Here is an 11825-nt window from a genome sequence, read left to right on the forward strand (position 1 = left end):
CTTACGACTTACATTTATTTATTAATACATCATTCCTCTGATATCAAATTTTGATGACAGCGCAGAATTATTTATAAAAGTATTGGTGTACTGTATGATACAGTTACAGCCATTAACTATAGGGTTAGAAGTTATATGCATTGCCATATTTTTTTTGCAAATTCTGATTACTACTTTAGTTTGAAATGCCCACAAATTATATGAAACAAAAAATATTTTTAGATAATTTACTGCATTATAAAATAAGATTAAGTTTGGTATTGGATAAATTGTAATTATCTCCCACCTTTTTGGATAATTCCTGGATCAACCATATTACATAAAACGTAAATTATTATTATTATTATATAAAAGCGGGTTATGTACTTATGCTCAAATTATCAGAATAATGTACGATAGATTCGATTAAACTATCTTAACTATTCATTTTCAGACATATTTATTAGGTACCCACCGCAAATACAATTATTTATAGTCTTATATCTAATTATCGTCCACATTATCTATGAAAAAATATATTTATATATTTTTTCAGATTTTTTAGTGTCAGTATGAATTACTTATGACTTATGAGGTATCTTTTAAATTTTTAAACCTTAGGTTAATGAAAAACAATATCATTGTAAAATCAATAGATTCATTGCTTCACTGAGAATTTAAAATGTAGGCAAGTAGATATTGGATTGGAATACTGTTCTGTTTTTACAAAAATCAGTTAAATTATTTAATATACTTCGTCATTGAGACATTGAGTAACTGTATGTATCATGAATGTATTGAATAATGTTTTATTATTACATATATAATTACATAAATAACAATTCTGTGCGGAGATGGTTTGTCAATCTATATTACTTAGAGTTATTACATTACGTATATATAAGTTAAAACTTAAAATCATAGCATTTTAACTGTTTCTAATGAAAAATAAAACTCATCAGTATATATAATCAATAAAATAAATGCATTACTCCACTTAGAATTTAAAATACACAACTACACAAATATGAATATAAGTACTATAATTTCCTTTGATGCTATATAAATATATAGCGTATTGCGTATACCTATACCATCAATACAGATGAATTGTATAGTCTGCAAATTCTAACTAATACTTGTGTATATTTACAGATAATATTTTTTCTAAAAATTTATTCTTCTAGAAATCTTTTTCCTATCGAATATTTTTTAGGTTTTATTTTCGAAAGTGGATCGCGGTCGTCAGTTAAACTATACGCAATTGTATTTACGAGGCGACTACTATGTCCGTCTTACATAATAATTCGTAGAACTATAGTTAGGGAGAAATCATTTTATTTTTTTGTCTCAATAAGATATATTTTATTAAATTAAGTATAATTGTGGAAAGTTAACTATATAATTAATCATTTTTAAATTACAACAAATTAACTGATCTTGTTTAAAGTGATATATTCATTTGATAAAAATTGCGATTTCCACATTAATTTTTTTGAAATTCTGTTTTCAAATATTAGTAGGTATCTAAAGATATAATATGAATTTATTTTTAACTTTTAACCACTTAATTAAATTGTAAATTTTATACATTTTTAACTAAACTTTTTGTATACCTATTTGATACGAATATTACTAGAAAACGCATTAAAATGCCTTAGAAAATACCATAAGATTAATAAATGCACTAAAAACACTTAAAAATGTGTTTGAAATTCATAAAAAACCAATGAAATCAGCTCTGCAGTTGAGTATATAATATTTACAAACTCATTGTAAAAATTTAACAATATTTTATATTGGAATAATTATCAAAGAAATTTTAAATCACGCAAGTATGAGTGAACAACCAATAAGTCGAAATAAAAATGACCTACCTATGAAACAAATAAAATATGTAGGTAAACTACGTAGACAAGTAATACCTTATTAAAATTGTTGGTTTTTAAATGAAAGAATGACATCAAAATATATTAAACACATTTTAAAAACTAAAAAAATTTAAAAAATTAAAAATTAAGTTTTATTGTTAAGTTTTTTGATTTATGAAGCAAATATTGTACTTGGGAAATTAAGCTGATAATTACGCATTTGTGTTGCTTATTCAATTAACCACAATCTAGATAAATAATTTATCTACATCTTACAATAATTCACTTCATAAATAAAATATATTTTCTACTCCACGATTGAATCCCATTTTTTATCGTCTGTTTACGTTCATGCACCTGTATCACTAGATAGTGTTATCAGTTTATCGTAGCCACAAAATACTTTAATCGTGATATCTCTTACTTAATCTGTCATTTTTATCACATTTAAAGTTATCAATATTAATGAATAATGATAGTCGTTGATACAGACTGATACAGTTGTTTTCACTTTCAGTCTTCACTCGGGATCGGGATGTCTCAGTAGTCACTAGTCAGCTATACTTCAGTCAGTGAAATGTAACCTTCTGTTTTACACTGCCGCTACTCGTCACTGGTATCCGCATCGTGAATGTCGAATCCTAAGTAGAATAATGTTTTTATACAGTAAAAGTAACTGTTGTTTTTAGTCAAACCTAGTCATAATTTACTCGTATAAATTCACCGTATGTCATACGTTATAACATTTCGTTTGCCTGCCTCAAGACGTACTCGTGCGAACGGTTCGATTCACCGTGTCATCCTACACAGTACACGAACTGTTGTTGAGTCGTATCGATTGTTTTCCGCCCCCGCGTGACACTCGTAGATACGAAAATATAATTATTATATTATTATTATTATTATTATTATTATTATTATTATAGTAACAACCATCCCGTCTTGTTGCTAAGTTATTTACTGTTTTCAAACTTAACATTCTCTCCGCCGTCGGTGATTCGGTCGAGTGTTAAAATAACTGACTTATATTGTACACGGTACCTACAGCCATATCTACTGTTACCTACCTTCTCAGGTGTGCGTGTGTGTGCTGCCTACGTACTATTATAGACAACAGTACATTATTTCGTTGTTGCCATCCTTCGCGAGATCCACTTTCCAAAAATGGACCAAACGTGCTATAACGAAGGTACCTAATGCGCATTTTTATTTTGTAATCATTAAAATCTACTGAAGCCTACTGAACATTTGATATTTTTATCTTTTATAAAGTTATATTAATATAGCATAGTGTTCTCTAGTGCTACCTAATGGTTGTACAATGTTAGTTGCTTATAAATTGTTATTATTATGATTTTTTTAGACAATTATTGATTAATCATACTGAGATGAAAAAAATCCAAGGTCGATTTCGGGCAGTATCTAGATCTACACTATCTACTGCTCATCTATTCTGTTTGTATTCGACACGTAGGTTTTTACTACCTATATTGTGTTTGCTTGAAATCCCTATGGTCCACCTAATATATTTTATTTTTGTCTGTTTTTTTTTTTATTTTAATCATTGATATGCTTTTTAACTTTTATTTTTGTAGTTTGTGAGTGTAACAAAATATTGAAAAACTAAATTTGATAATTAGCTAATTATAGAAACTATATATTTTTTGCATGAGACCATTTTATTACACGATTTATTAATATATTACTATGTTAAAATTCAATTATATTCATACTACAATATATGTATCAAGTGTAGAAATGATTAAAAAATATATTAATTTATTATTTTTGGGTATGACTTTAAAATATTATAAATAGTACTATTGATTATGGAATAGTCTATTCTATATTAAACGATAGTAATATAAAAAGTAAATTACTCTTCATGATTTCCTGCATTGAATTTAAAAATATTAGAATGGAAAAATTTTATAACACTATCATCATTGATTAGAATTATTTAGGTATAGGTTTCTGTTTAACTACTTAAAAATGAATTCTTTCTGAGATATTAAATCTTTTAATAGATATTTTATTTTTACTTATTTTCTATTAATAATTGTAATTTATAATATGATTTTTAATCAAATGGCCTTATTCTTAGGTTTGTTTTCTAGGATAATAATCTATAGGTTTTAAATGGAAATTCAATTTATGAGTGTTGAATATTTTTTCTATAAACAACTTTTACCTTCCCTTTGTCACAGAATTGTTAACTATTATTAGAACAAAAAAAAAAAAAAAGCTTTGTTCCTTTATATTATGTATTTCTTATAGTAAAATCTCTTATTTTTTACTTATTAAAAATATTTCATCTTTTTTTAAGTGATAATTTTTTATGCCATAAACATTTTATACTTGTATTCAGGCGTATAGCTAGGATATTTAAATATAACATATGAAGGGTTTTATATACTCTATTGAATTCATAAATTATCTTATTAATAATATAAAATAGAACCATATGACAATATATTTAGTATAAATCTGGATCTTCCCACATTCTTTTCGACTTTCCCTAAACCTTTTTTCTATTCTTAACTTTAAATCAAGAATAGTTATAAATTAAATCATAGCCTTTATAATGATAATAAAAGCTGGGCTTCAAATCTAATTTTATTGAATATTGTATTATTTAAATTTTATTGTATAATTGTTATTCTTTGTAATCGTATGTACAAAAAGCTAATAAAAAAAATCTGTATCACACATCACACACACACATATATATGTATTGATTGCATAAATATGGTTGATGAAAGAAGAGGTATTTCAACACCCAGAACACTTCCCTGGTTACTTCACTATTCATATCTCTTGATAATTTTTTTGTTTTAATACTTTTTTATGCAATTAATTTTTTTTATACTTAATATTTCATGAAAGATTATAAGTTTAATATTAGTAGATCTTAAGATTTTAAATTCTCTATTAACTTTGGTACCTACAGTGCAACAGTAAGAAAAAAATGGGTTCCAAATTTATGGATTATCAGATTTATTACCATATTGGTATGATAGAAATTACTTAAAAAAAGTAAAATTTTCTTATGGTTTCTTTATTAGGTACAATAACCACAGTTTAAGATTAAGTATTAATTAATGCTTTTCTATTTGTTTAATACATTTTATTTTGAATTATTTAAAATTAAAACTTACTACATATTGTTTGTACATTTAATTATTAAGTTTCTAACTATTTTTCCTCTTTGTTTAATTTAATAATTGTAATTTTATTCCTAAATTATATGTGACATTGAACACTAAAAATCATATTGATTAATTTATATAGCTCAGTATAAAGTAATCACTAAATTAGAATATTATTTTTTTACAATATCTGTATAAATTATATAATATATATATATGTTTATATTGATATTTGTTTCTATTATTATTATAGAATTTCCAAAAGAAAATGAGATTATTGAATTGCTACCGTGCATAATATGCAATCGTTCATTCCGTCCAAATTTATTACAACGCCACACAACTATATGTCAAAAAAACGCTAAAAAACGTAAGGTGCCATTTGATTCATCTAAACAGCGTAGAGAAGGTACTGAGATGGCAGCATATTTACCACATATGAAAAAGACTCAAGATGCTTATATAGGTATAGAAAAATCTAAGAAGAACTGGAAAGCTAAGCATGAAGAGCTTGTTAGAGCTGTAAAAGCAGCACGAGGGGAAAAAGTTGATGATAAACCTGTGCCGACTAAACCTATTGATTCTGAAGAATGTCCACATTGTGCGCGAAATTTTGGACCTAAATCATACGATCGACATGTAGAATTTTGCAGAGAAAAAGCTCAAAGAATATCTACTGCACCAGTGATAAGCCAAGTAGCTAAAGAACGACTTGAAGCAAGAATAAAAGTCAGTATAATTAATTAAAAATGTTATAAGTACCCATTTTTAGTTTCTAATAAATTTAAAAAATAAAAATATTTTAATTTTGATTGGTTTATTATTTTGAATTTATTTCTATTTTTAGTACCGTGCTCCTCCACTTAAGTCACAGCGTACAGTAACTAAAGAGAAATATTCTCCAAAAACCAAAAATCTTACTCAAGATGTTTCGAGTGTACCAATAAAAGTTATACAACCTCTAAAAACTATTAAAAAAAGAATTCCACCAAATAGAAATGTATGTAAGTATATTTAATTTTTTACCTACAAACTTTATATGTTTTAAGTAATATCCATCAAAAACTATCATAGTCAAAATATTACATCCTTAAATTGTTTTTATCTATATTCAATGGTGAGTATATATTTATTTTATATTTCAGAACTAACTAAGCATTAATATTACTATATTGAAAAATATTTTATTCATTAATGAACTTACTTCTATAAAATGTGATTTATATAAGTTATTTAATAAAAGTATTCTCCCTAGTATTCTAGCTGGAACATTTTAATATTAATATTGTTTAATGTAAGTGAAACAGAATAAAAAATATAGTACTGTTTGGAAGTGTTTCAAGAAATATAAATTTTAATATTAAATAAGTATGGACTAGATATTTAAATAACTTATTTCCTTAAGTGAGTGCAGGAGTTACCATTGTATTATTTATATTTAGATATCTTTATTTATAATTTCTCCCTTTATCTGGCTGTACTTTAACTTTTCTAAAACACATATGTTATTATAAAAGAAGACACAGTGTTTAATAATAGAACTCAATATATAACTAACTATAAAAAAAAATTAATTTTATTTTGTAGTTTTCGTATTTTAAATTTATACTGTTAAAACTATGATATAATACTATAGAAAATTAATATTAATATTAATTGTAGGTAGAAATATAGTAAATTTAATTAAAACAAAAGTAAGATATAAAAATAATATTAAATTAATTTGTTTAGCTAATATCCCACGTCAAATGTCAACAGTAGTGAAAAAGAAAGATCAAACATCTAAAAGCCTCTATGGGTAAGCATAGTTATCATATAAAATGTATTTGTATTTTTAAATTAATTTAGTATTATTCTTTCAGGGATAGAAATGCTATATACTTGCCCCAAAAGCCAGATACAAAAAATGAGTTAGCTATGAAGAAATCTGAATCAGCCTATATCCTTGGTTCTAAAAATCACATAAAACAAGAAATTAATAAAATGGTTAATAATTTTGACAAAAAAAATATATCAAAATCGTAAGTGGAAAGCATAATGTATCTAAATGTTTAAATGAGCTATACATTGATTGTTAATTAAATCATTCATTGTTTAAATTTAAAAATATTTTGCATTTCAATTTATTAAAAAGAAAAAAATATTTACAAGATATTTTCAAATAAATTATATAGGTAAATAATTTTAATACAACTATGAGTTACAATAAATATAGATTCACTTAATATATTTTTATGAAATTATAAAAAAAATATTGATAATCAAAATGTCATATTACACGCTTAACAAAAATTTAATTTCAAAATACTTATTCAATGTCAAAATTATTGTATTCACTGACAATTGTAAAGTATTAGTTATAAAATAAATAAATAAATAAATAGCACTAAAATTAGTCCATTAAAAATCTTAAAATAATACTAATCTCTTTAGCTATAAATACTAATAAAAACATACATTCATGTTTAATACATTTGAATTAAAATTTTTATCTAAAAGAAACTGTTTAAAGTAAAAATTAAATTCAATTCAAAAAAGCTAATCAAGTAAAGCAAGTGTTACAGAATACAAAAGTATAGTAAGTATAACAAATGGACAATATAAAATAATATCAACTGTTGAGTTTTATAAAATTCTTATCTTGAGAATTATTTAACTTATTAAAAGTTATAAAAATTAAATATTGAAAAAAAATTTATTTTTAAATAAAATGTATTAGAAGTTTAGATAACAAGATATAACTTGTATTTTAGGAAGTTTTTAATTTAATTTAATATTCAGAAACTTGTTAATAACGATTAAAATATGAATATTATAAAAGATAATAATCATGAGAATCCTAATATATTCTATTCCATGCATTGATTAATATTTTATTAACTAATTTATTTATGAATAATTATATATTTAATATATTTTAAGAGATCAGCCAAAATCTAGGACCATATTCTGATATTATGAAAACTAAGTCAGATGCTATAATATTGTGTCAAAAAAATAAATTAGATGTTGTGTATATTATTCTAAACAATTTTGATTCTAACTCTATCTTTTCAATAGAAAAACAAATTAATATTTTTTAATGTTAACCTATGAAAAAGTATTTATCTATCATTTATAAATATTACTACTAAAGTAAATTAGTTATATTTTTAAATTTGATTTAATGAATCTATAAAATTTGTCAGTCAAGATGTTTGTACATTTAAAGCTTATGTTCAATGACTATTTCATAAGTATTATACAGTGTGATTACAATTTAAGAAACACAAAATATTTTTGACAAATTACCTTGAATTTGGTCCAGATTATTTTAATTGATAAGAAGAATTACACTTATTTTTGAGAAGTTAAAATTTTTAAAAATATTTCATGTACACATAGGAAAACAATTTGTTTTTATTTTAATTCAAACCAAAAAATTGAATAAAGGCCTTTTTATACTTTAATTTAAATTACATTATTTTTAGTCACTGGCTATCATAGATTATTAAGGTAAAATGTAATTACTATAATAGTTGTTATGTTGTCTTTTTACCAACTTGTTCTAAAACGATTAATTTAGTGTTAGGAGTAAGCACAACCTTTTATTTAATTTATACATTTTATGTTGTATTTGATGATATTTATTCATTTTAATAATGTCATTCGTAAAATGTAAACAAGTATAATAATAAAAAAATAATTTTAATTTTACATTTCAAACATAACTTCAATAAATACAGCCAGTAGTTGTAATAAAATATATAAATAGTGTATTAAAATTAGTTTCAAATGCCAGTAAATAATTGAATAAATTAAACAAGCTGTATATTCATTCCAAGGTTATTAATAATATTTAAGGAGTTACTAACATGGCAATAAGTGTAAATTACAGTGATAAAAAGGACTGCGTTTTTAAATTTTATGACTTGTATTTTAATTTTATTAATGATGTGGTATTATACACTTATGTACTAAACATTAAATTAAAGTAGTTATCGTTAAATGTGTAGGCAACAGTTGTTGTAAAGATTATTTCTTATACAATCCTTAAAATGTTATTATTCTTTACAATCAATATAGCTTATTGAAAACATTATTTTTTAATTGTTGTAAATTTTCAATACTATTACATTGTGATCTTTTAATGTTTTAGCCAACCCCATTTGGATATTTACGATCCATTTAAATCAGCTGAACAACAAATGAAAGAGCTCGATCTAGACATTAACATAATTGACATTGGTCTTAAAAATCCGTTAAAATGTGTCCAAACTGATAATATTGAGAATCTTCAAATGTCTCCAACATCTGCATTCGTTAAATATTCACCTGTTTCTTCTTTAGTAGTATCTCCAGATAATATTGAAAACACATTTCCTAATGATTTTCACTCGGACACTAATCTTAATAATCATCCACTACATAATTTAAGCAATTTAAGTTTGTGTTCCATTGTCAGTATTGAATCTGCTGACTTTAATAATAAGATTCATAGTGCTGTAGAACGAGATATAGATCATCTTAAAAGTCCTACAAAACGAAACATTAACCATAATAATAAAAAACATATAGCTATTGAAAATATGCTTTATGGTGATAATGAAAAAAATAAATCAAATCTCACATTTGATTTGGCAGAACAAGAACTTTTAAAATCTGTGTCAGAATTTGAGAACTTATTGAAAATAACAGATGATGATGATATAGTATCACCATCTTTGAATAGAACCTCTGCCCTTAGTATGATCAATGGGATTAATTCAAATAGCAGTGCTGATTCGGCTTACGGAAGGTAAGGCGAACAATCAATGGTGTTTCAATTGTCATCGGGTACTTGCACGGTTTGAACGGGTTTCATTTGGAATCCAACACTTACTGATTTTAGCCAAAATCAGCCTAACACGGGTAGTTAACACATTAAAATTATTAACATTATACAAATTTGATAATATTATAGCACATTATAACACAAATTTGATTATAGTTTTGCTTATTTGGTCTGAGTTTAAACACCAAGTAAAAATACAATATTAGTTAATCAATTTTTTTTTATCTAAAAGAATAATTTGTTTAGCTAAACAAAAATAAACAAAATAAATTACTATGCCATTTTGTTATTAATCATAAGTATTTTCACAAAATTTTTTTTTTTATTATTTTGATTAAATGTATTGTATTTTTGGCATCTATATTTAAGAAAAAATATATTCACCAGGTTGTGTGTTTGTTTCAAATAAATAATTAAAACAAAATAGTATACCCAAAGTGACACATGATAACACATTTTATAAATTATCTGATCAAATAACTCATTAATCACTAAACATTACCTATTTAGCTTATCAAATCACCTAAGACTACAATATTATCAATACAAATCATTAATAGCTTTAATTAATTTATATTATTAATGATTTTTATAAATTTACTATGAAAAATATTTGATTAATTTTATTATTTAATAAAGATTTGTTGTTGTTTATTCTAGTGGATATTCTTTTAAATTAATAACAATTTTACAGTTGTTTATTATGTAAAGTAATTTATATTAGTTATATTATATTATTATTATTATTTTTTTGTTTTTTATGATTAGCTTGAACAGAAAATCTGAACAGACGACAACCGACAATTATCTTCAACTGCTGAAAACTGCTAAATTTTGTCACGAATGTGGGTTCAAATATCCAATCGTTGATATTAAATTTTGTACAGAGTGTGGCATGCGGCGCATAGTATCATGATTGAGTTGCTTTAATTTCAATATTTATGTCTTATTAAGGGTATTAAGAAAACAAAATTTACAATATGTTTAATTTGTAGAGTGAAGTGTATATTTTAATATTTTTATACTTACAAGTTATAATTAATAAGTTAACAGCAGTTTATAATATTATTATAGTATGAAATTGCATTATTTTACTTAACCCCTGAGACTGATTTTTTAATTGAAATTAGTTTGAGTGTATCTTGTCACTTAATTTATTTTTATACTACTAATGCAACAAGACCAAAGTATTAACAATAATTTAATTGTTGTGTGAAGTAATATTGTTAAGGTATTTAAAATATTAATTTTTAATTGCTTGAATTGTTTGCATTACAATTGATTAGTTTTCTTAGTTCAGAATTTATAATGTGTAAACAATAAACTTATAATTATACTGACTTATGTATCTAACAAGTATTATCGACACTAGGAACATACACAAAGAGAGTTTTAAAGGTTCAACTTCAGCATAAAAAAAAAAAAAAGAAAAAATATGTTTTCATGTATGACCCTATCATTTACATTACATATTTAAGTCCATAAGTATTGAGGAAAAAATGTGAATACAATAACAAATCGCTGAAAATATATTGTTTGTATTTCTCTTTCACGAGTTCAATTATTGTATAATGTATTATATTAAGACTTAATACATTAGAATATAACATTTGACCAATACATTAAATTACTTTTTGTACTAAGAAATGTCTAAACAAAACAATAGTACCCATATTAATTACAAATAATACAACATTTTTATGATAAGTTAGAATATATTTTAATTTATTTACTTAACTACTTGTATTGTTACTAAAGGATTTCAATTTTATATATTTTGATAATGTATTTTATATATTTCACATAATTACATACAAAAACGTAGGTAACTTTTTTTATTCTTTTTTCTAACATTTTTTTTTTTATTATTGCAGCATTTATTATTTTCGATTGTTTTTAATTATATATTCTTATGTATTTGTTGTACTAGGTATAAATGCTTTTATTTTTTCACCCTTTTCAAATATTAACACAATTTATTGATTTCAGACACAAACTAAATATATATTGTCA

The 11825-nt window shown here is 23.8% G+C and overlaps 1 protein-coding gene across 3 annotated transcripts; it reads left to right on the forward strand.

Moving 5' to 3' along the window:
- The first annotated feature begins 2820 nt into the window (after window positions 1-2820).
- Window positions 2821-10812, forward strand: LOC112599005 (zinc finger C2HC domain-containing protein 1A-like). Of its 3 annotated transcripts, none has more exons than XR_003114917.1 (8): window positions 2821-3039; window positions 3214-3320; window positions 5253-5728; window positions 5847-6003; window positions 6731-6797; window positions 6862-7020; window positions 9138-9889; window positions 10581-10669. XR_003114917.1 is itself a non-coding variant. In XM_025345700.1 (8 exons), exons 2-8 carry the CDS (start codon window positions 3239-3241, stop codon window positions 10726-10728), a joined length of 1728 nt encoding a protein of 575 aa, XP_025201485.1. In that variant the 5' UTR covers window positions 2821-3039; window positions 3214-3238; the 3' UTR covers window positions 10729-10812. The 3 variants fall into 3 exon arrangements, 2 of the variants coding, with proteins under 2 accessions (XP_025201485.1, XP_025201486.1); XM_025345700.1 differs by having other exon boundaries at window positions 9138-9776; window positions 10581-10812; XM_025345701.1 differs by lacking the exon at window positions 3214-3320 and having other exon boundaries at window positions 9138-9776; window positions 10581-10812.
- The last annotated feature ends 1013 nt before the right edge of the window (window positions 10813-11825 follow it).

Source organism: Melanaphis sacchari, unplaced genomic scaffold, assembly GCF_002803265.2.
Source record: "Melanaphis sacchari strain LSU unplaced genomic scaffold, SCAv2.0 Contig4_pilon_pilon, whole genome shotgun sequence".
NCBI classification, from domain to species: domain Eukaryota; kingdom Metazoa; phylum Arthropoda; class Insecta; order Hemiptera; family Aphididae; genus Melanaphis; species Melanaphis sacchari.

Coding starts and splice junctions, on each gene's coding strand:
- LOC112599005 (XM_025345700.1), top strand. CDS start 3,239: ATGAAAAAAATCCAAGGTCGATTTCGGGCAGTATCTAGATCTACACTA. Junction 7,021..9,137: donor AAAAAAAATATATCAAAATC/GTAAGTGGAAAG, acceptor TTAATGTTTTAG/CCAACCCCATTTGGATATTT. Junction 9,777..10,580: donor GCTGATTCGGCTTACGGAAG/GTAAGGCGAACA, acceptor TTTTATGATTAG/CTTGAACAGAAAATCTGAAC.